Source organism: Hirundo rustica, chromosome 15, assembly GCF_015227805.2.
Source record: "Hirundo rustica isolate bHirRus1 chromosome 15, bHirRus1.pri.v3, whole genome shotgun sequence".
NCBI classification, from domain to species: domain Eukaryota; kingdom Metazoa; phylum Chordata; class Aves; order Passeriformes; family Hirundinidae; genus Hirundo; species Hirundo rustica.
Window position 1 is genome coordinate 749,478 of NC_053464.1, and position 24,673 is coordinate 774,150.

General features: G+C 56.3%; 1 protein-coding gene across 10 annotated transcripts in view; it reads right to left on the reverse strand.

Moving 5' to 3' along the window:
* Positions 1-24,673, reverse strand: part of LOC120759782 (ankyrin repeat and fibronectin type-III domain-containing protein 1-like) — a 243,601-nt gene that overhangs the window by 11,441 nt on the left and 207,487 nt on the right. For all 10 annotated transcript variants that reach the window (XM_040079396.2, XM_040079395.1, XM_040079398.2 and 7 more), the window contains 6 exons: positions 4,702-4,903; positions 4,174-4,381; positions 3,684-3,878; positions 3,314-3,427; positions 2,676-2,773; positions 510-600 (listed from right to left, as the gene is read on the reverse strand). In XM_040079396.2, coding sequence (XP_039935330.1) covers positions 510-600; positions 2,676-2,773; positions 3,314-3,427; positions 3,684-3,878; positions 4,174-4,381; positions 4,702-4,903 — 908 coding nt within the window. The remainder of the gene's footprint in view (positions 1-509; positions 601-2,675; positions 2,774-3,313; positions 3,428-3,683; positions 3,879-4,173; positions 4,382-4,701; positions 4,904-24,673) is intronic.

The window sequence follows — 24,673 nt, forward strand, 5'->3', positions numbered from 1 at the left end:
CCGTATCCTCACACTTTTCCTGAAGCCAGCATGGGGAGGAGAGTGCTGACAGCCCAGAGCTGGTCTCTGCTGGGGCTCGTGACCCCCATCCCAGCTCCACGCCAGGGAATGCAGTTCCATGGGTCTGGGCTGGATGGCAGAGACCAGGTGGTGGCAGAGTGAGAGGTCACTGCCACCCAGGACCATTCTGAGTGCTGGCACAGCCGCCTCCTAGCTTCCTCCGTGGGATGAGCTGATCCAGGTGGCCTGAAATGGCTTAGCCTTTCCCAAGCGCCAAGGATAATTCAAGGCTGAAAAATCACTTTTTGGCAAAGCGCCTGTTAGCTGAAGGCAGCATCCCAGACCCCCAGGCACAGCCTCCCTGCCTGCCCTGAGACTCCAAATTCTGCCTCTGCCCCTGGGTCCGCTCGCTCACATCCCAGCAGTGAGGGGGAGCCCTGGATGGCACAGGGAGCTGCCCTGTCCCCCCTGCCCCTGGCTCCCGTGGGAGCATTCCCGGGAGTACTCACTGGAAGGGATGGCGAAGGGGGGCGTGGAGGCTTGCGGGGGACCCCAGCCCTTCATGTTGTAGGCAGACACACGGATGTGGTACGCCGTGCCCTGCAAGGAGAGCAGCACACTCAGCATGCCCCCACCTCCCCTGGCTTGGCAGGTGAGGCAAGGAGGATTCCCCCCAGCCCTCTGCTCCAGTACACCATGAGGAACACTCAGCTGGGAGCCCACAGCCCGAGTCTCTGTACAAAGTCCTTGTTATGAGACACTAGAGAATCCCTGTGGCCCTGCTGGGTGGGTTTGGGGCACGCAGAGGAAGGACTGGACATTGCAAATGCCCCTTGCCAGAGATGCTCCAGCCTGAAAGACTCAGTGCTTCTGTGGACTGGGGTACTGGTGATGCCCTGGGACATCTAAGGATCCAGTCCCTGGAGACAGGGAGCTGGCCCAGCACTGTCAAGGGCTTGTAGCACAGTGACAGTGATTAAAGCCTCTGATTAAAGCCCAGTCAAGCTGCCAGATGTTGCCAGGCCTCCAGGCACTCATGAAGGCGACAGGAGCCTGTGAAGCAGCTCTGAGAGTGTGATTGATGGGCTTGGAGCAGTTCCTTGCAGCGATGCTACTCCAGGCTCCGCTTGAGCCCCTGAGGGCAGCTCCTGCCCTGACAGTGCTGCTGGGCTCGGCACTGCTGCTGTGCCTAAGCCCCTTTCACCTCACCAAGGGTGTTCTCTGCTCCTCAGATCAGTGCTCCCTGCCTGCCTACCCCTTGTAAGGGTGACCCCATTTATCCCAGCATCTGTCTTTGTTCCCATCCTGAGCTCCACCCCACCACAGTCCCCATGTTCCTGGTGTTGGCCCAGGCATGGCTCCTGTGGTTCTCAGGGAGATAAAACAGCAGGGAGCCACCAGCCATGACCTTGCCGAGCTCCCAAAGATGGAGATGGGGCTGGCGCCCCTCTCAGTGACATCGAGGCTGGGGCGAGAGGTGGCACTGTGCAGGTGGCAGAGGAATGAGCCCCTGATTTATTGCCCAGGAAGAGCCTGGGTGCAGACAGGAGTGGGATGGGGGATGGAGGATAAATCAGGCGTTGGGCGAATGGGCCCATTCTGCCTGTCACTGCCGGGTCCCCAGGCACCCCATCAGGGTGGGAGGGGACTGTCAGCGGCTGCAGCCGTGCAGGGGCAGACATGCCGCTGACCACCGGAGGCCCCTGAGGGTCTTTGGGGTGCCGCGACCTTTCTCCACGAAGCGCCTTTAAAAGGCACCTTGGGTCTCAGAGGCACAGGCACTCCCCTGTGATTTGGCTCCCTTGTGATGGTTGGCGGGGCAACTGAGCCTCAACAGCTCAGGTGATTTCAGCGGGGCAGGGGCTGCAAAGGCAGCCCAGCCTGGCACCTCCTCTTCAGGCAGTGCAGGAACAATGGGCAGGAGGCAGTTAGGGTCTCCCAGGGATCTTCATCCCTCAGAAGCAATCCACCAAAAGACCCCGAGGCTCTCGGGTGCCCCGTTTTTATGCTGAACTGTAGGGGCGGGGACAACATGGGCCAATAGGAAAGGGAATGGGAGGAGCAACCAATCAGAGGAAGGATCCAAATCTAACCAATGGGGGAAGAGAAAAACCAAGAAGGAAGGGTTCCACCAATGCAGGCTGAGAAATTTGCATGGGGGCAAGTGCTTATGGGGTTTCTTCACACTTTGCTCACCCTAACCTAGAGGTGGGCCTCCCTGATACGCTCCTGTGGAGAAGGTCTGCTCACCTATATCTTGCTCTCTCTCCATGGAAGAGCCCACTCTTTTGTGGGGGCCCCAGGGCCTCCCACACCGACAGATGCCTCTCCTAGCCCTACACTCTTGGCTCTGCCCAAGCTGTGCCTGTGGCACACAGTGTGGCACCATCTTCTTGTTCCTGCTCAGAATGATCACAGAAACAATCGTTAGGGTTGGAAAAGGTGTGTAAGACCACTAAGTCCAACCACTGCCAAGGCCACCACTAAACCATGTCCCCAAGTACCAAACGCATGTCTTTTGAACATTATCAGGGGTGAGGACTCCACCACTGCCCTGGTCAGCCTGTGCCAATGCCGGATCCTGTCCCCGTGGGCTGCACTATGGCCTGTGGCTTTTCCCAGCTGTGGGCTCTCCCTGCCGAGCCCTGCCCACTGTGGGCACCCCCGGCACTCACCGACACCAGCCCCTGGATGGTGAAGTGCAGGTCCTTCAGCTTGTCGATCACAGCTTCTCCCAGCAGTGGTGAGAAGGTGGGGGAGCAGCTCCACTCCACTGCAAGGAGAGACCCCAAGGTGCCATGAGGCCCTGGAGCGGGGACAGGCCACCAGGGCTGGGGCAGTGTGTCACAGACAGCAGCTGCAGAGGGACTGCCGACAGCACAGGGATGGAGGCAGCCGAGTGAAGGCAGGGGAAAAGGCGATTCACGAGGAGGGGAAGGTAATGGGGAGCTGTTGTCCTCACCAAGCAACGTAAGATGAGGTCAGCACCTTTAATTGGTGGCTCAGAAATGGGGGATGGAAGAAATGCTTCCAGAACCCAAAAATACCTGGTTTAAGTGGGTGAGGGGTGCAGGACACCAAAGTCTTCCCAGTGTGCAGGATGAGGGAGCAGCCAACAAGTGACACCCCGAGTTTTGCCTGGGTGCAGGTGTTCAGCAGCCCTAACCTCTTCCGTGCTCCAGCATAAAAGTGGCCTGACTGGGGCTTGGCAGCACTGCCCATGGCTCTGCTGTGTTGACATGGGGTGCAGGCGGTGCAAGGCACCTGCCATGGCTGAGTGAGCCTGCCCTGCTGCAGGGATCCTGGTCCTTACCTTTGTACTTGGTAACAACGGCTGAGTTGACACTTAGGGGCTCCCAGAAGGTCACCTGCAGTGAGGAGCTGCTGGCCACAGAGAGGTGGACGCTGCTGGGGGCATCTGGCACTCCTGGGGACAGAGAGTGCAGGGGCTGCTACAGTGAGGATGGTCGCTCTGAACCTCCCCATGTCCCTCTTGGGCCTCTCCCCGGCCCCAGGGATATATTCCCTGATGGAACCTGTTCTCCCCTGCAAGCACCCATAGTGCAAGTCCTGGCCACAGGGTGCAGGGACCCTCTGATGGGTGCTGGTGCCACGCACAGCCCCACTCCTTCCCCCGGAGCAGGGACAGCCCCCCAGCCCCCAGCCCTCCTGCGGTCACTCACGGGCATGCTCAAACCCTGCCTTCATGCGCTTGTAAAGCCGGAATCGCCACTCCCAGGCCTTGAGCTGCTTCTCCTTCTCGGAGCAGTCAGCGTTGGGCGCCTCGTTCACCACCTGTGCCATCAGCTCGTTGACGCGCTGCTCCGCTTCCCGCACCAGCGTGGAGAGGTGCAGCGAGCGGCTTTCCAGGCTCACAACTGTGGGAGGGTGGGCACGGCCATAGGGCCCAGGAGGAAAGGGAGGAGAAGGAGGTTAGGGCGAGCTCTGCCTCTGCTGGCAATGAATTCCCCACCCCGAGACCCCATCCTCCCCTCCGTGTCCTGGTCCTGGGGTCCATTTGAGTGCACGGTTCCCCTCGAGCCCTGCTGCAGCCTGCAGTCTCCCAGAGCCCCGTGATCACCTCCCCACCTGAATCCAATACCTGTGGTGCCTCACTGCACCATGCTGGAGACCCAGGTGACGGGCACAGCACAGCTCCCTGTCCCAACTCACAGTGTGGGCTCTCCTTTGCTCCTGCCTGCAGCAGGGCCCTGGCGATGGGAGCGTTGTTGGTCATGATGGCGATGTCCAGGGGCAGGAGCCCCTCGCTGTTGGGGGTGTTGAGGTCCAGCTCCTCAGGGCTGTAGTGCTTTAGCATCTCCTGCACCCTGTCAAGGTCCTGCAGCTCCACAGCCTCAAAGAGGGCAGCATTGCTCTGGAACTGGGTGAAAGGAGAAACGCGGCTGGGCTGAGCACGGGGCATCCCCCTCCATTCCACCAAATACCCTGGACCTTCGCGAGCTCCCCATGAACCCAACCAGGGAGAGGGTGCCCTCATCCCAAGGGCTTGGGAGCATCAGCCATTGGCAGACACATCTGGATGATGCCAAGCAAACACCTAGACCAGCTCCAACTGAACTTGCTACAGCTTCACTTACCACATTCCTGTGCTCCTTCCCAGGATCCAGCACCACCCCCACAGGCACCCTTGGCCCCCACAGACCCTCTGTCCCCATCTGGATGGAGCCAGCAGGCACTGACCAGGTAGGACTTGCGGAGCTTCTCCTTCTCGCCCCGTCCCACCAGGCTGCCCTCGTCGAAGGAGGTGTAGTTGACGCGGAATTTCCCAGACAGGTTTCGGTAGAGCCTCTTGGCTGCGTTTGGTGAGGAAGGGCCTGGTGGCTTCCTGGCCTGTGCCAGCTGCAGGTCCCGCATCTGCTGTGTCATTTTAGGGGAGGATGACCTGGGAAAAAGCCAGGAGAGAAATGAGGCATGGAGGGTGTGCCAGAAAGGTAGAGGCACATCTGTATTGTCAGGACCAAGACAGGAATTGGGAGAGCCAGAGAACTCCCAGGCAGCACCACTGGGAGCAGCTGCAAGGTGGATGCCAGTCCCACCAATGCCCTCACCCATCTGTTTTCAGCTGAGGCAGATATGTTCCCCTTCCCCACCACTGCTGCTGGCCCTGCCAGGGGTGCCAGGGAGCTCGTATGATCCCTGCAGGGAAGACATTTCTATCCAGACCCAAGCTGTGCCCAAAGCAACCTCAGGCTGCTCAGCTCTACAACTGGTCTGGATCCATCTCAGCAGGGCAATCTCTCTGCATGCCCAGTCTCCACCACCCAGGTCCTACAGAGATGGGCTGCCCTATCCAGGGATGCCCAGCCCCGCCAGCAGTGGAGGCTGCAGGGCCCAGCAGCCCCCAGGCCTGTGCTGGGTGAGTGCTGTCCATCACCATTGGCTTGGGATAGCTTTGTGTACTCGCTCCACACCCACCCTTCTACAGGAGCCCGTGTCCTGCACTCTACCACCATCCCTCAGCCCTTTTGGTACGTGACTTTTCTCAGAGTTGTTATTCCAGCAAAGGGCACTCTCTGGAAGTGAAGTGGCAGCAGGGAACATTGAGGGCCATTTCTAAGGGCATCCAGACAATGCCAGATCCTGATGGGAACCAGTGACCCCAGTCTTCTCTTCACCAAGATATCCAGGCTTCACAGCTGTTTCTTACATTCTCCATTCATTAACCTACAAAATCTTTTCTCCTCTCTGATTGTAGAATCACAGACTGCTTTGGGTTGGAAGGGACCTTGAAGACCATCTGGTTCCAACGCTCTGCCATTGGGACATGATTTTGATTCTCATTTTCAATATCTACAAGTCACAAGGAAAGCTGGTGTCTTTTCTGGGGCTCTCCAGAGTGGGACCTGTCCCTCTCCCTGCAGCCAGGACCCTCCTGACTCCATCAATACCTCATCCCACCAGTCAAAATCCCCTGCTTTGCTGTGAACGTGGCCTTGGTGCTGTGTGGAGCTTTTGTCCATGAGTCATCCCCTATGGCATGGAGGGTTTCCAGTGCGTCAAATATCTGATCCCCTTCTTGCTAGAGCTTTGGCACAGTTCCCAGAGAGGAGCATCAGGTCTAAGGAGCGTTTAGCATGGCTACACTCAACACAGTTCCTCTCGGTTTTGACCCCATCCCCCTGTGTATAAGATCAGAGATATAGGGGCAAAGTCTTCCCCCCCTTGCTTTATTGGTTAAATATCAAGTGTGATAAAAGCATGACATTTGGCTGAAGGTTATGCCAAAACACTCCAGTGAGGCTGTGCCTGTGGTAAGGATGTTTATAAAGCCATCATCATGAGACAGGATATTAATAACCCCTTGCTCTGTGCTCTTTGTCGCCCTCATTTCAGATGAGGCACAGTGAGCTGCAGAAGGACTTTAATGATTTTACCTTTTATTACTGTGATATTTAAGAGTGGAAAATGCTGAGGAGGTTGGCTGCTGGCAATCATTCATCTCAGCAGCTTCAGCTGGTGGATTTAGAAGTCTCCAGTGTGGCCCAAGTCACGGTGTCAAGTTGCTGCCCTGCGTTACTCCAGGAATGGGCATTATCTGAACACAGGGCTTCACAGACCAGACACTGAGTACCAACCACAACAACCAAAGGAACATTTGCAAAAGCAGACAGGTTTTTTGTCACTTCAGGTGGCAAAATACCCCTGAGCAGCCACATGGGAGTGGGTGAGTTTTGCACAGCAGACTCCTACTGGTTCTGGTTGGGGGGTGTGGGATAGCCAAACCCTAAGTTTCTAGGACTCCAACGGAGAGGAAGGGATCAGCACGCAGGAGCATGTCACCATGGTGGGAGAGACCTGCACAATGCAAAGAAGGGCAGGAAAACCAGTCCTGGGGTCTGTGGGACCTGCCTGGCTCTGGACATGAATTCCTCAGCCCGTGCACACCGTGCCTTCATGGACAGGGAGCAGCTCCTGGCACGGCCTCTCCTGAGGGCTCCTCGTGCCAAGGGCTCACATACAGCACACACAGCCTTCTGCAGAGGGCAGGGACAGGATCCCACAGGGCACAGGAGCAGGACAGCAGCACAGCTCTGCTGTCACTGGTGCACAGAGATGAGAGGACAGCCACCTATGCCTGAGCAGGCAGAGCTGTTCTGGCAGGAAGAGACAGGAAAGGCAAGTCCTGACCCTCAGGGGAAGCTGGAGATGCAAAGCACTGCCTGGCATATTTAGGAAAGAGAACTGACTCGAGAGGCTCTCCAGAAAAACCTTGCCCTTTCTCTTGTGTTTAAGAGTTCACTGCTGCCCAAGTTCTCTTTCCTCTCCACCTCCAGCTGCTGCTCAGAGGTGAAGGTGGCTCTTCAAGCAGGCTTATCAACAAGATGTGTAAATTCAGCTGCAGCTCCCCTTCTTCAAAGGAGGCAACAATGCTCTCCCACACAGAATGCTCTTCCCTCTACAGAAGCTGGAGCAGACCGTGTTGTAACAGATCCCTGCTCCATTGATGCCTGCAGAATCAGGCTTTAAAATGGAGTGGTGCTTTGGAGAGAAAGTCCTTTGTTCTGCCAATTAAAATACATGGCAAATGACCCAGTGCAGGCAGACTGCACAGCTAGGAGGAAGCTCTCTCAGAGATGGCAGAAACAGAGAGAAATTTCTCACTGTTTTCCTTCCTCTGATTTGCTTTTAATGACAAGTAAAGAGATGGAAATTATTCAGTGCTCAGGAGTGAACATCTATGTCTATTAAACCAGCTGCCCCCAAGATAAAGGAGTTTCTTGCTCTGTGGTTGTGAGTCATCTGGACTCAGTGAAATGCTCTTGATTTATCTAGAGCTAAGCTTTGCCCTGGAGCAAGTGATAGCTGAAAACAACACCTACAGATGTCCTGCCCTCAGAGGCCAACCAGCCAACACCAGCTCACCCATGGCAAAGCCTCATCCTGCAAGGAGGTGTGGGAGGAGCTCCCACCTCCTCTGAAGAATCTCAGTGCAGCCAAACTAAATTTATCCCAGTCACAATTGGTTCTTGTTGTTAATTATTGTCCTACAGTCTGCAAGCAGGGGAGAGGTGCTTCGCCTGCCCCAGCACTTCAGGTCTCTGGCCATGGGGGATGTGTCTGTGACCATCAGGGAAGCGATGTGGACATCAGGTTTGCAGTGCCATAAACCCACACACCAGCCTCTCCATCACCCTCTCCATGGAAGAGGCTGAGGTTCTCTGGAAAGATGAGCTGGGGCTGGTCATATCCATCTGGGGTCAGTTCTGGGCCTCTCATGACGAGAAAAACCTTGAGGGACTGGAGCATGTCCAGGGAAGGGAACAGAGCTGGGGAAGGGGCTGGAGCACCAGGAGAGGCTGAGGGAGCTGGGGAAGGGGCTCAGCCTGGAGAAAAGGAGGCTCAGGGGGCCCTGGTGGCTCTGCACAGCTCCCTGACAGGAGGGGACAGCCGGGGGGGGTCGGGCTCTGCTCCCATGGAACAGGGACAGGACAAGGGGAAATGGCCTCAAGCTGTGCCAGGGGAGGTTTAGGTTGGATTTCTTTCCTGAAAGGGCGGTCAGGCACAGGCACAGCTGTGCAGGGCAATGGTGGAGTCACCATCCCTTGAGAGATTTAGAAGCTGTGTGAATGTGGCACTTGGGGACATTGTTTAGTGGTGGCCTTGGCAGTGCTGGGTTAATTGTTGGATTTGATGATCGCGTTTTTTCCAGCCTTAGTGATTCTAAGTATGATTCTGTCTCAGGCGGCCAATGCAATAGAGGTGGTTTTCTTTTCTTAAAAAGCACATCAGGATGGATGAGCATAAGGCACCTGCATTTTTTCCCTTCCTCCAGCATCGAACCCAAGCAAATCCACTGGGTAGTTCATAATGTGGTGTTTTGAATGTTAATGTTTGCAACACTGCAGATCTTGTCCTAGTAAAAAGTGTTAATAATTGTTGCAATTCCTTGATTTTAAGTGCATTTTGTTGAAGGGCGTAGCCCCTCTGAGTCTCCAGCAGAGAACCAGTCCCTGACAGACCCTGCTGGGGGCTGCTGTGCCCCATGACAGAGCCCAGGCGGGCTGGGAGAGCCCTGCCCAGCTCAGCGGGTACCTGGACAGGCAGGGTCACCAGGCCTGGGAAGAAATCTTTTATCATGAGGGTGGGCAGGCCCTGGCACAGGGTGCCCAGAGAAGCTGTGGCTGCCCCTGGACCCCTGGAAGTGTTCCAGGCCAGGTTAGATGGGGCTTGGAGCAACCTGGGATAGTAGAAGGTGTCCCTGCCCATGGCAGGGGGTGGGATGAGATAAATGACCTTTAAGATGCAATAAATGATCCTTTCCAACCCAGAGCAGTCCATGATTCTACGATGCAGCTGGTGGGGACCACGGTGGCCTGGGCTGGGAACCGCTCATGTGCCAGCAGTGCTGCTGCTTGGGGCAGTGACCTTCCAGCCACACCCCGAGGCTGCCTGCTCCCTGCTGCCCCCCAGGCTGGCTGCAGTGAGGAAAAACTCCCGGGTGCCTGCCCAAGGTGGCAGTGAGAGAGCAGGCTCCAGGCACAGCAGCTGACATGAGCTCAGCACTATGCTCCAGTCCCTGGGGTCAGTGTGCTTGGCTGTCACTCCAGGGAGCTGCTCCCACCATTTCCAGCCTGATGCAGCAAACGAGGAAGTAGCAGGGCTCTGTGCATGAGGAAAAGGGAGCCTGAAGGATGGAGGATGAAAGGTGCTGATGGCTTTCAAAGAACAAGGGTTGGTATTGGGAGCAGAAGTGGGACTGGGCGCTTGCAGAGTTGGCTGAAGCCTCTCAGCCATATGGATGCCAGTGGTGTGTGAGCACAAGATGCCAGGGCTGCTCTCCTGAACCATGCTCCAATTCAGTCCCCAGGGATATCCAAGGATGGAACCGGCAAAGGACAGGAGAAGCCTAAAAACCACTTATCAGGGAGAGACAACCCAATCCAGCCAAGCTCAACCCAGCCAGGAACTCGCAGCAAGAGGTGACCAGCACCAAGCATGGGCAGCAGGGCAAGGGGGCAGATCTGCCCCTCTGCCCTGATCAGGTGAGGCCCCACCTGCAAAGCTGCCTCCAGATCTGGGCCCCCAGCACGGGAAAGAGAGTCCAGAGGAGGCCACAGAGATGCTCCAAGGGCTGGAGCCCCTCTGTGCTGGAGCCAGGCTGGGAGAGCTGGGGGTGCTCAACTGGAGAAGAGAAGGCTCCAGGGAGAGCTCAGAGCCCCTGCCAGGGCCTAAAGGGGCTCCAGGAGAGCTGCAGAGGGACTTGGGACAGAGGCCTGGAGGGACAGGACACAGGGAATGGCTTCCAGTGCCAGAGGGCAGGGCTGGATGGGAGATTGGGCAGGAATTGTTCCCTGGGAGGGTGGGCAGGGCCTGGCACAGGGTGCCCAGAGCAGCTGTGGCTGCCCCTGGATCCCTGGCAGTGCCAAGTCCAGGCTGGATGGGGCCTGGAGCAACCTGGGACAGTGGAAGGTGTCCCTGCCCATGGCAAGGGATTGGCACTGGATGGGCTTTAAGATCGCTCCCAACTTGAGCTGTTTCACAGCTGTATGATCCTACAAGATCAGGTGGCAAAATCAACATACAGGTATTTCCTGAGAGAAAAATCTGAGTGTGAGAGGCCTCTCCACACCTGAACACACTTGGCCTGACCCACATCCAGGGCCATGCTCACCCCTGTGCATCAGGAATTCACAGTATGGCCATGGACACCGGGACACCAACACTCTACAGCAGAGACCAACACTCAGAACAGCTCCCCTACAGCCAAGGGGACAGGAACAAGAAGTGCCACGTCCAGCATGAAGAGGAGCTGCTGATGCATTTGGATTTTCCACTCCTTTTGCCCAAGCATAAGCAATTTTTCATGACTGGCAAAATAGAGGCTGGATTAAAAATGGAACATGAGTAGGGGAGCCCTTCCAAAGAGTGGGATTTCATAACCCACCAAAAAGCACGCTCAGAACTAACACCAAATGCTATGATTGGCATCCCTGCAAGGCAGCAGGGCTCATGGAGCAGCAGGCACAGCAGTTACCCACCCTGGGCTGTGCAGACCCCCAGGGCACTTAGGTGCTATGCAGTGATTTGGCTGTGTAGACATGGAGCCAAACACTCCCGCTCCATGGAAACATCTGTGTGCCTAGAAAATGCACTTGCTTATTGAAACATGGGCCCAGGGAAAGGCACCAAAGCAGACTTTGTTTGTTTGTTTGTTTGCTTGTTTGTTTGTTTGCTTCCTCCAGCTTTTCTCTTTTCTCCCCACTTGGCAAACCTGCTGGGTTTTGTTTTGAGTGGAGCCGAAGCGAGCATGCCTCCTTTGTTTAGCAATAACTAGTAACTTATATAGATGCTGTTCCTGCCAGGACATTTTTGTTGGAGCTCCAGAAACCCAGTGCTGTTAAACCCCAATGCACGGAGGAGCTCAGCGTGGCGTCAGGCCCTGGGTCAGTGCAGAACTTCCTGAGCACCAATGGCCACACATTGTCCCTGCTGTCCCTGGGCACACCACGTGTGTCTGTGCTGCTCAAGGAGCTCATGGCTCGTGGCAGCAGAGAACAGCCCTGTGGACACACAGCCCACCCAGGTGCAGCCCGGCTCTGCAATGGAAAGCTGACTCCCAGCAGCACATCCTGGGTGACATCTGCAATATCCAGCAATGCCCAGTGCCCTGCACCGCTTCAGGGGATGAAGAGGAGCATTCCCCCTTGAAGCATTTCCCCTCCCATCATTCCTGCTGACCCATCCAGGCTACTCCCCAAATCAGAAGGGTTTTCACCCTTTGGGAGCACGTGGCAAAGACCCCCAGCCCCCTGGTACAGTCCTCCCTCAGCCGTGGCAGAAGGGACTCACACAGGGCTGGCTGGGAGCAGGCAGCGTCCTCCTGAGGCACAGCCATGTACCCTGGCACGGCACGAAGGAGCCTGCCCAAATGTCTCATCCCCACTGCATCTCCCTCTTAAATCACAGGCTGAATTAGGGGAAGACGGAGACTTCAGGACTCTGAGAGACATTCAGAGCCAACCAAGTAGATCACTCGCTGACAGTGTCCCATAAAACACCCCACTGCTGCAGGCCCAGCAGTGCCTTTGGGGAGGAAGGGAGTGGAGACGCTTGAGCAAACTCTGCTGCAACACAATAATGCTGCCTCTTCTTGCTTTTCTTCATTTTTATTAATTAGACCTCCTGGTCACTGCTTAAAAGTGAGACCAGAAGGATCTTGTGGTTCAATGCCCATTAAAATGTACTCCAAATCAGAGCTCCATGTGCAGCGTCCCTGTGACATCTGCCATCACGGTCGGGAACGCTGTCGGGCAGACACTGCCACCACCAAGTGCCACCGTGCCAGCCGTGCCACGCAGGGGTCCTCCTGCACACACACCTCAGGCAGCACTGCCAGGGCATGGGGACACCTCTCCCTGGGGACTGTGCTGAGAGACACGGCACCGGCTCAGCAGCCAAGGCGGGGGATGCTGCCCACCTTGGGCTGCAGTGAAGGGGGCACCAGCGGGCACAGCCTGGCTCCTGGCATCCTAGCCTGGCTGCAGGCACCCCAAACCATCCCTTGAAGGAGGAGATTCAACATTTCAGAGGCTCACACAGTCTTCATCCACAGATCTAGGTCAGGAAAGAGATGCTGGAAGCTTCTGCACCCAGCCGAGCTCTGCTTATTTTACTGTTTTCACAAGGATTTACCCCAGCAGAGCTCCTGTGTGTCCTGCCCCGAGGTTCCTGCCTAGAAAATCCACAGAAAAATCCACTTTTCTGCTTCTGTGCTGCCAAACTTCTGCGGGGATGGAGCTGAGTGTGTCTGTGCATTACGGACTGAGGGCATCTCTGACTGGAGGCGTTGGGAAGCTGCCGCTCGGGATGCAGCATCCCTGTGTGACCCGCACGTCCCTGGGGCACCTCCCAGTGCCAAAAGCCGCGGGTCCCTCCCCGTCGGCCCCGGGGATGGCTCAGCCCTGGGCTCCTATCTCCCGGCCAGGGCAAACCTTCCTCGCCGCCTCGCCACAGAGCCAGCCTTTAATTGCTGCTTGACATTAAGTATCTGAGCAAGGAAGTCTTGGGTAAATGTTCTTGCTATGGGAACACACAGTGCTGAGTCTCTTTAATTACATTGTTTTTGTTTGGCTTTTTTTATTAGTTGTGCTGCGGCTATCCCCTCCCTGACAGGCCAGCGAGGCTCACGCTAAATATGGCCGGGTTTAAAGTCCGCCGTGAAACCCGAACCGCGGCACCAGACTGGCTGGACGCGGTGCAAGCCAGGGTTACGCGGGACACGCATTCCAGCCGCCGGGACCGGCCCCGGCCCCGCGCTCCCCCCGCCCTGCTCGCACATCGAAGCCTCTCCGAGAACAACCAAAGCTCCAAACCACCTCTACAGCTTCCTCTTCCTTGCCCTGTGAAATCCTGCTGCGAACAGCCCAGCCCTGGGCCCCAGGCTGCCCCATTTCTGTCGCGCTCATCACTTCCACGCTGGCCCACACGTCCGTGGTACCCACGGAGCCCGTCTCCATCCCATCCGTCACTTGTGTGCTCTCCCCATCCCGAAGTGCCCTGCCCAAACCTGCTCAGCCCACCTCCGGGCTGCCCCTCAGGGCCAAAGAGCCTCCTTCCCACTGGCCACACTGCTTTCATCTTCCTCTGCCCTCCTTGTTATTTTAAAGGCATTCCAGAGGATGCTGTCAGGCTTGGATGTGGTTTGGTTGGGTTGTTTGTTTTCGTACTGGAGGTTTTACGATCGCATTGGGAACAAGCCCTAATTGAGCTGCAATTCGAATTGCAGTCCGTGGGTATTTGTTTCATTTTTGGAAGGGCTCAAACGGCTGTGCAGCTTAGGCTGGAGAATGCATTTGGTTTTAACTGGAACCTGATGGAGACAGGACAGAGCAGGACAGGCTGCCCCGAGTCATGATCTAAGTTCCTGGGGAAGCCCAGTGCGGTCAGCCCGGTGCCAGGTACCCGCAACACAACAGGCAGTGCTGGTTGCGATCACAGCCCTGTGACCACCCAAAAACCCTGGCACTGTCAGGGAGGAGGCAGAGAGAGCCAGAACTCCGGTGCCAAAAGCCAAGCGCACAGCCCTGGGGCCTGGCTTGGTGGGAGCTTGCAGCCACCCTGCATGCAAATCCCTGTCCCCTGCAAACTTCTATTCCCTGTGAACTCCTGCCCCTGCAAACCCCTGCAAATCCCTGTCCCCTGCAAATCCCTGTCCCCTGAAAACCCCTGTCCCCTGAAAACCCCTGTCCCCTGACAACCCATGTTCTACAAATATCTGTGCCCAGCAAATCCCTGCACAATGTAAACCCCTGTTCCCTGCAAACCTCTGCAGAGGCTTGTGACCTTGTGCTTGCCTGACCCCCTAAGAAAGGGAGCCCAGCACCCCGGAGGGAGCTCAGAACCACTGCTGGCTGCTCCTTGCTGAGTCAGGAGCTGCTCCACACCAGAGCTGCTCGCAGAGAACAGGCAGCTGGAACGGGCGGGACCTAAAGGTCAGTGCCCAGACTGCCCTTCATGGGAACTGTATGGTATCACGTCCTACTGACCATGTCCCACACCCACTGCCAGAACCAGCGTTTAGCCCCACACCTGAATGTGCCTGATGCTTCCAGCCCCAGCAACCAGCCAGACCTTCACAGGTAGGGATGGGTGGGCAGGCAGACGGAGAGACCAGAGAGCATCTGCCCTGCTCCTCTCCCATCCTGCCAGGGTCTCACAAACCCAGATGCTGGAGCAGGTCAGCAGAGCTCTGGGAGACACCTTCAAGGCACTAACACCACCCTGGTTAAATCAGACTTCCACATGCGGAAGCAGATGAGCCGTGGGGACTCGCTGCCCTCTGCCAGGAGGAAACCCTATCCCAGCCTGGCCTACCAGGAATGAGCAGCGCTCCTGCCACAGCTGCATGTGTGCAAACCCTGCTCCAGGGGATCAAATGCAGGAGCTGAGTCATACGACAACTGAAATCAAAGATCACCGAAGGCAAAAGAAGGGAGAAAAAGTATCCCTGTGGGTTCACAGGGGCCCACTCTGGATCCAGCAAGAGCAGGAGGTAGATGCTCAGCACAGAGATGCCCATGGCACAGCTGGCATGCTGAGAAGGGATGTAAGGTCACACTCACCCAAGCCTGGTCCTGTCCCCTTCCTTGGGTTCTGACACACACTTCTGGGGAGGGAGCAGGGCAGGGGGCTGGCAGAGCCCATGGGGCCAGAGGCTGTTCCACTGGGAGAAGGAAGGGGACTGAGATGGCAGCGTCCCAGCTGCTCTGGGGGCTGCTCCCCTGTACCTGCTCCCCACCAAAAAGCCCGGGACCTTCCAGGGGCCAGGAAGAAGCACTCACCTGTCTGCGCCCAAGAGAGCTTGACCTTGTGCCAGAGGGATGTCCTGTGTTTTGTCACGGCCTCACCCCAGGGCATTGTTGCATTGTCTCCTCACTCCCCTGACACCACCAGGGCTCTCTCCCCGAGAGCATCACTGTGCTTTTCCTGGCACGGTGAGCTCCACACTCAGGCCCCCCACTAGGGTTCAAGGGTTGGGTCAGCTCCAGGTTCTGCTGGATGCAGGGCTCCAGAGAGCCCCATCCCCACTGCCTCGCCCTGGGGCTGAGGCTGGCCTGGCATGGGCGCACAGCTCTGCGTGCTGGGGGCTGAGACCTGCAGACTCATCACAGCAGTGGGAGGCAAACCATTTGCACCCAGACCTGCAGACAACCGAATCCTTTAACCTCCTGCGCCACCTGGTGCCACCGGAAGGACGTGCCACCGGGATGCGCCTCCCGGCGGAAACCACCTCTTCTCCAGAACCATCAGATGGTTGAAAAATGGCCCAAGAAGGTCTTCTGGAGGTCCCCTGAGCTCACTCCCCCATGCCTATGGCTGGGCTCCATCCTCAGCCACCTCCGTCTCACCTGTACTTCCCACTCCTCCGGCGCATCACTGGGATGTTCCTTCTGGTAGAAACCCACCTCCGTTCCATTGTCCCACCCAAGACATCCAACCAGATGGGACCAGCGTTCTGACGGAAACTAGGCTAAAGACTTCCAGAGCTGCACCCAAAGGGGTTACAAAAAGGAGCCCACAGCCACTGATCTCGGCAGGGAGGAGGAGACGTCGGCCAAGTCACAATGGAAGAACAGACAAATGCACACACCCGGCTCCAGAGCTGCTGCCCAGCTGGGAAGTGTTACTGGAGTCACAAACTTCCCGCTGGAAGGCACCCAGCAGGAGCCAGCCAGCAGTGCTGGGCACGCCGGCCGCTGCCCACAGACTGTCCCTGGCACGGCTACCAAGAACAGCCATCCCCACTGGGATCTCCCGGGACCAGCCTGAGCCAGCCCGGCAAAGCCCTTGCCTGGCACAGCTTCATGCCAGGATTTGCTCCCAGCTCGCTCCAGATCAGCTCCCTGCCCAGCACCCACCGGGATCTTCCCTGACCACCCCACCACGTTGCCCTGGGGCTGGTCACATGCCAGCACCACCCAATTCATGAGCAGCACCAGAGGGGGTGGCTCACTGCCACCCAACTACAACAGTATCTCCACGGGGTCAGGTCCAAAGCCTGCAGCCCAAGAGAAGCCAGTTTTTCCCACCATTTTGAGAGAACACCCTACAAGTGCCTGAGCACTCCTGCAACCGCACTAACTGGGGACAGTAACCACCAGCAAGGCCTCCTTCCAGGTGGGACTTGCCTGCTCCTTCATCAGACCAGAGCTTGCCCAGCTCATGGGTCACTCCTCTCTTTGCAGAGAGCTCTGAGGTGCCATCAAGTAGAGAAACCCCATCTGAAGATAACCGAGTCTTTGGAGGAATTTCCAAAGCCTCCAGGACAGCAATTAGGAAAAGTTTCCACTCTAATATAAAAGAGCAACTTTGAAAACCGTAAGGATCACCAGGTCAAACCTCCAGCTACCAGGACCTGCTCAGCCTGGACTTGATGGCCGCGAAGGTCTTCCCCAGCTGTAATGATTCTGTGATTCTGTCCCTCCATGCATGGATGTGGTGCTGCTGAGCTCACCCATGGGACAGGCAGATCTACAAACACCCTTCCCCAGGTCTCACATGACAGGAGCGTTTGTTTCTCCTCCCCTCAAGGCACTGCCCAAGCTGGCCTGAGCTCTGCTCCTCTCTGCTGAGGGTGCAGGTGATCCCCACAGCCAGTGCCATGCATGGGAAATGGGGACAAAGACAACATTGTCTTGGATAAACTGCTTTTGAGGCTTGCTATTTGGGAAGCAGCTCCTTCAGCCACCACTCTGGACCTGGACTTGTGTGGGTGAGGCGTCCCTAGAGAAAGGTACAGGAGGACAGAGTGGCCAGAGTCCCTTTGCAAACGGGGACACCAGCAGCTGGACCCTGAAGAGCTCCTCCAGGCACGTCCAGCCACGCTGCCTAGTGGCTAACCATTTGACTAAATCCATGTTGAGTTCCAGCAGGAATGCATCATCCCTGCCAAATTCCAAGTCTCTTTTTCAAAGAGTGGAGACACCAGAAGCCTTCAAACAAAGAGACAGGAGGAAAAAAAAAAAGAAATTGGCAAAGCTACCATTTTCCCCCAATCTTCTGCTGAAAATAGGGAAAAATAGAGGAAAAAAAAAAAGGAGAAAGTTCAGCCTGTAGCAGAAAAGCACGGAACAATCCAGCCCAAACAGTTAAAGTTTGGCAAAGGTAAGAGCAAACAAACTTACACCAGGAGGGCTGTACAGCCCTACTAAGGGTGAGCTGTGGTGCCCTCCTTGTCCCTCCTCGCAGCTCACAGGGATGACTTCCCTGCAGCTCAAAAAGCAAGGGTGGCAGGGGCCAAAGGCTGCAGGCGGCCCTGGAGATGGGAGGTGGCAGGGGGGTGAGAGGAGCCAGCACCTCCAAGATCTCCCAAAGCCCTTGGGACATCCCTGTTCATGCAGTTACACCAAGCAGGACCTTCGAGCCACACACAGCCAGCTTGGGCTCCTCCATCACCAACAGGCTGAGAAACATCTCCAGAGCTGGTGGCCCCAACACATGGTGGGTGCTGCTGCCTCCTTCCTCCCCCTCCTCATCCCCTGAGCAGTGGGGTGAGGGGTGGGGATACCCTCATGCTCCTCAGACATCCAGCTCTTCCCACCATGCTCCTCCCCCTGCTTTTTAGGCGTGCTGCAAGAGCTTCCTCAGGACCAGGGTGCTCACAGATCTGGAAAACCCTACTGCTCCCACTGTGCCGTGCCACATGCTGGCCTAGGATGCCCCAGCTCATCCCCGTGTTCACACCTTCCCATCACTGATCCAAGAAGCCCTCAGCCCTGAGGGCCTCCCTTGCTCCATTACCCCACTATTTCTGTGGTCTCAGTGAAGACAAGGGAGGTAGCAAGAGTGATCTCCAGGTGAAGCATGAAAGCATCAAGAGGAGGGGGATTCAACTCCCTCACAGACCACCTGGGTGACCTTGAGCAGGACACTAAAGCCCTGGTGCTGCAATGGGGTGCCCATCATCCCCTGGGACCAGGGAGAGCAAAAGTTACAGCAGCACAGTCCCAGTGTCACACAGGAGCAGCTCCATGTGTCTGCTGGTGTTCCTGCCTGGACACCAAGAATTAGAGAATCCTGAAATAGCCAGAGCTGGAAGGGACCCACAATGGTTACAAGTCCAACCCCTGGCCCTGCACAGACACCCAACAATCCCACCCTGTGCATCCCTGGGAGCATTGTCCAAACACTCCTGCAGCTCTGGCAGCCTCGGGGCCGTGCCCATTCCCTGGGGAGCCTGGGCAGTGCCAGCACCCTCTGGGGAAGAACCTTTTTGAGATCCAGCCTGAGCCTCCTCTGGCACAACAGCCATTCCCTGGGTTCTGTCCCTGGTCACGGACAGCAGAGACTGAAGCTGTCCCTGTGCTTCAGAAGGATGAGGTGATCATGCTGATGCACGAGGAAGGCAGCCATGGGTCCCTGTGCAGTGCAGGATCCTGATCCTGACCTGCCTGCATCATCAGGAAAGAAAACAACCAAAGAAACTTCGAGTTCATGTGAAGTTCACCCAAGCTGAGCTCTGCTCCATAAGCAAAACTTTCCTGTCTGCCACGAGCCTTCCAGAGCTCATGACCAGGGTAGAGCAGGGCCAGGACTGCGCTGGGAGGATGGGATCTCTTGGCAGAATCCATCTTCCACTTGCAAGGAGATCAGGGAATTCCACCTCCTCACTCACAGAGCTCCAGGAGTGTGCTCAGTGCTGAGGTTCCCCTCACAGCCCAGCTGGACAGCAGCAGGACACAGACAGGGAAAGCAGGAGCACTGACTAAATATCACAGCAGCTTATCTATATCCAGAAGCAGACCTCTTGCTTCCCAGGATTTGGCAGAGTGCTTTGCAGGATTTCAGGGCACAGGAAACCCAATCCAGGTCATCTGCCTGCACAGACCCATGGGCACAGCAGGACTTGGCTCCAGAGCCTGGCTCAGGCAGGAAGGATGGGGCAGGAGGATGGGGCAGGAGGATGGGGCAGGAGGATGGAGCAGGAGGATGGGGCAGGAGGATGGAACAGGAGGATGGGGCAGGAGGATGGAGCAGGAGGATGGGGCAGGAGGATGGGGCAGGAGGATGGGGCAGGAGGATGGGGCAGGAGGATGGAACAGGAGGATGGGGCAGGAGGATGGGGCAGGAGGATGGAACAGGAGGATGGGGCAGGAGGATGGAGCAGGAGGATGGAGCAGGGGGATGGGGCAGGAGGATGGAGCAGGAGGATGGGGCAGGAGGATGGGGCAGGAGGATGGGGCAGGAGGATGGAAGAGGAGGATGGGACAGGAGGATAGGGCAGGAGGATGGGGCAGGAGGATGGGGCAGGAGGATGGGGCAGGAGGATGGAAGAGGAGGATGGGACAGGAGGATAGGGCAGGAGGATGGGGCAGGAGGATGGGGCAGGAGGATGGAGCAGGAGGATGGGGCAGGAGGATGGGGCAGGAGGATGGGGCAGGAGGATGGGGCAGGAGGATGGAGCAGGAGGATGGAGCAGGAGGATGGGGCAGGAGGATGGGGCAGGAGGATGGGGCAGGAGGATGGGGCAGGAGGATGGAGCAGGAGGATGGGGCAGGAGGATGGGACATGGGCAGGGACAAGGCACATGTCAGACCTGCACCAGCAAACCCTCGCCCTCGCCTGGTCCCGCTTCCCAGGAAGATCCTGCGGCAGAGCAGCTGCTCGGGGACCCCAGCCCAGCCCCACCAGGTGCCTCTGTCCTTGGGGCTGTCCTTGGCATGGGACAGCAGGGACTGATCTCCCAGCTGGGTCTGATGGGTCACTCCTTCAGGACTTGTGCCCTGTGACACGGGCCAGGCTTGCAGAGGCTGATGGCTCCAGCACACAGGGGGAGTGAGCACCCTACGACCCCAAGGCCTGGGGTGCAGTGACATTTAAACCCAAAAGAATTCAGGTCAAGATTACACCTGCCTGGATCTCCCCAGATTACCTCTGCTCCTGTCACTGCCTCTGACCACAGTAACTGCCTCCCCCTCCCCAGTGAAGATGCTCAGGAATGTGAACACTGTTTGGGGATGAAAAAAAGACGCTTTTTTTAGAACCTGCTCCCTGGGCAGAAGTTTCAGCCTCTCTGGACACCATTTCCAGCACAGAAACCTTGATCTTGGTGCTCTTAGCTACAGTGCCAGCACAAGCTGATGTACAAAGCCTACCAGGAAAACTTGACCTGCCATGCTGGAGCTCAGAGCAAGCCCATGAGTCAGCTGCGGGTCTGGGGAATGGCCGGCACGAGACCCCAGATGCCAGGTGTCCTAGAGCAACAGCAGCTCCTTCACCAGCAGCTCCTTCACCAGTAGCTCTCATAGAATCAGGGGATGCTGGAATGGTTTGGGTTGGAAAGGACCTGAAAGATCCCCTTGTTCCAGTCTCTCTCCATGGGCAGGAATGCCAAAGTGCCTGAAAAAGGGGCTCAGCATTGCCACGGTCCTTTTAAAGAGTGAGAAGCTGAGGGACAAGGAGGGCCAGCTCTTGCTCTCAGCTGCTCAGTAGGCCAGGAGAAGCCACAGGTGCCACAGGTACCCCAGTCCTCTCTGCAGCAGGGGAAGCTCAGAAGCTCTGGTAAGTCAATTTGGCTTCTGACCTTAAACGTGGAGTCTGGGGGTGAAGAGGAGAAGCAAGACCAGGGGAAGAGGTGAGTCCTCGGAAACCTGCAGGGTTTGTATGGAGAGCACGGCTCAACAAGCCAGAGTCCCACCCAAGGTGGCTCCTTTGGGGGCAGTGGGCCAGAACCCCTCCTCCTAACACCAAGAGATGTTCCTCAGAGCTCTGCTCATCTCAGCAGCTGTTCTGTGGCCATGCGTAACAAGCCCTATGTAATGTCATATATTCATTTTTCAAAGCTCACAAAAACCAGCTTTTTACAGCAAATCAAGAATGCAACACAAGAAAAATACAGACTCGTTGGAGAGATCCCAGAGGAGGCCATGAAGATGCTCCAAGTGCTGAAGCCCCTCTGCCCTGGAGACAGACTGAGAGAGCTGGGAGTGTTCAGCCTGGAGAAGACGCCTGGGAGACCTCAGAGTGCCACTAGGAAGCCTAAAGGGAGCGTGCAGGAAGGCTGCAGAGGTAATTTTTGGAATGACAGGCAGTAATAGGACAAGGTGAAACAGCTTTAGGCTGAAGGAAGGCAAATTTAGATTGGGTATTGGGAAGAATTCTCTGCAAGGGAGGTGATGGCCTGGCACAGGGCGCCCAGAGCAGCTGTAGCTGCTCCTGGATCCCTGGAAGTGTCCAAGGCCAGGATGGACAGGGCTTGGAGCAGCCTGGGACAGTGGAAGGTGTCCCTGCCCACAGCAGGGGGTTGGAATGAGGTGATCTTGAAGGTCCCTTCCAACTCAAATCATTCCATGATTCTATGATTGAAGGCTAAGGAGAGCTGAAGCCTCTCCAGGGCGGGGATAGGCAAAACGAAGCCCATTCCATGATTCTGGGGCTGTATGAAACCATTAGTAAGAATTCTGCTCTGAGTACAGGCAGATTTGTCCCCCAGTTACTGCCTGATGAGCCCTGGCAGGCCCTGCTGGGACACTTCTTGGGTGGAAACCAGACCCTGAACAGATCTGGAGGGGGCTCGGGTGAACCTCTGCACCGTGGGCAGGGTGAAGACCATATGCAGGTTCTCAGGGTGACACTGGCAGCTGCTGCCAAGTGTCCAGTTCCACTTTGGACAAAGCCAGGCATGAACCTTGCCTTTTCATGGCCTGAAATCTATCAGATCTACAATATCTGGCACTGCCTATGTGGAAAATTCTCCTCCATGTTGCATAACAGTTCTGTGTGGCAGAAGATCCTCATCCCTGTCTGACCTTCCCTGTTACCAGAAAAATAAAGGCAACAAAGGCAAAGTGAGACAGGGAGAGGAATGTCCCTGGGGAGGGAACTGCTGGGGTAGATAGATGAATAGTTTAATTTTGAGGAGAAAGGGAGGAAATGTGGAAGTCAGGAGTGGAAGGGAACATAACTTCCCTCTATGACCTTCACCGGGTGTAAGGCTCAGCAGATGTGGAGGCCACTTGGGCTCACAACTTCCCTGAAAAGCATCCAGCCCACACAGGAAGGGTGACTATGACGGATGGAGAAGAGTCAGTGTGCAGGAAGACTCCATCAAAGGTGGAAAGAGGTCCCAACACATCCAAGGACACGGTCCTCCTTGTCCCAATGTCCTGGGCTGACTACTCCCTTCAGTCTGGCCTCCCCACAGAGCACTGCCCATCCTGCCAGAATCCAAGCCAGCAGATCCAATATCGACCTGGCACTGTGAGACACTCACCAGGAGGATAAACAGGAGGGTCCTGAAGCCCTGGCAGGTGGAATTGTCTCTGCCAGAAGAAACTATCTAAGAGCAGAGGAAACCTGCCTAACAGTGACTGCCACTGCTCAAGGACAACGAAGGATTAAAAGCACTGGAGTACCTTGGAAGTGCCAGCTGTCAGGACTATCTGGATAAGTCCATGCTTCTGTGTTTCCTGACCCAGTGTCTCCAGAAGCACCAGCAGCAGGACCAGTGATCCCTTCTGCTCCCGGGGATGGAGGGAAGTGCAGCCTGGCATTCCAGAGCTGGAGTGAGCTGCTGCCCTTGCTGGAGCTGCACTAGACATGCAACTCCTCCACACTGCCCTTCCCCACGTCCAAACTGGCTCATGGAGAATGAGGTTCATGGCTGGATATCTGAAGACCTGACCACTGGTAGGAAACCAGGAGTATTATGGATACTCCCAGTAAAAGAAACATACTGAGATACTTTTGTATGCTGGATAAGGGGACTGGGAGAGCAAAGACCTTCCAAATCCAGTGCACGGGTACTGTGTGGTGATGAATAAGGGGGAATGGCTTCACACCAAGAGATTTAGGCTGGATATTGGGAAGGAATTGTTCCCTGGCAGGGTGGGCAGGCCCTGGCACAGGGTGCCCAGAGAAGCTGTGGCTGGTCCTGGATCCCTGGCAGTGCCCAAGGCCAGGCTGGACACTGGGGCTTGGAGCAGCCTGGGATGGTGGAAGGTGTCCCTGGCCATGGCAGGGGGTGGACCGACATGAGCTTTAAGGTGCCTTCCAACCTAAACCTTCCTAAGATTCCATGGGAATAGCAGGTGATGTGGAAAGTTTTGACTTGCACTGAGATACCCATGAGGTTTCCCTTTCATACCAAGGACTGGGACACCTCTGCAACTCCCCCAGTATATCCATGGGCCTTGAGCTGCCTGCTGTGGAAATCCACTGGCACCTTCCAGGCAGAGGTGCGTCCGTGGAGAAGAACCAGTGGAGATCCTGCAGGATGAAGAGCATCCTCCTCACTCTTCAGCAGGGACCCAGGCATCCATCCTGCTTTGCAGATCTTGGCCATGGCATCCTGGCCATCCATGCCAGAGGGATGGTGACAATAAAACAAAACAAATCAGGCAATTGGGCTATCTGAGAGAAATTAAAGTATGCTGAGGGTAATGGACTGAGAAATAATCTTGTTTGAGGTATCAGCTACCAGCAAAGTGAAGTGGCCAGAGCACCAAATCAGCACAATATTTTATATTTGTCTTTTATATGTTATTTGTTGCCTGTGCTCTCAGAGAGGAAGGGATCTAGCTGAGGGCTCTGGTCCCAGAAAGGCCAAACCCGGACATCAGTCTTGTCTGAACGTTTTCCTTCCATTGCTTCCCCAGAGGGCTCAATTTCTCCCACTACAGTGACATGAAAAACAAATGGAGATGAGAGGGCTGGACTTGCTGGAGCCTGTGGCAGCAGAGAGGGTCCAGGCCTCGCTCTGCTCTCAACCTCTCCAGCCTCATCGTAATCACAAGCTGAGCTGCCTCTCCTGAGAAGAGAAGGAAAACTGATCTCCCAGAGACGTGTGGCAACAGGAGGGGAGGCACAAGATCTCTCCTTTCCCACCTGCTCCCGTAGGTCAGGATGCTGCTGGCTCCCTGCTGGCAGCATGAGGCAGCAGAAGCAGAGCTGCAGGGACCAGGGCTCCTCTGCCAAAGCTCCCTCCAGGCTAAGGACTGGCTGCAGCACCCTGTCAGTCCCACTGGGACCAGCATTTGACCTCCAGCCTCTGCCTGCCTGCAGGCAACTCAGAAAATGAGGATAAAAGGTGATCCTTCACAAGTAAATTATTCTTTTGCAATGCTTTCCTGAGGTTAACCTGACTTTCAGGGAGATGCTTGGAGGGCTTGCTCCTCACCACCCCCATCAGTATGACCCTCACAGTCACTGTTAA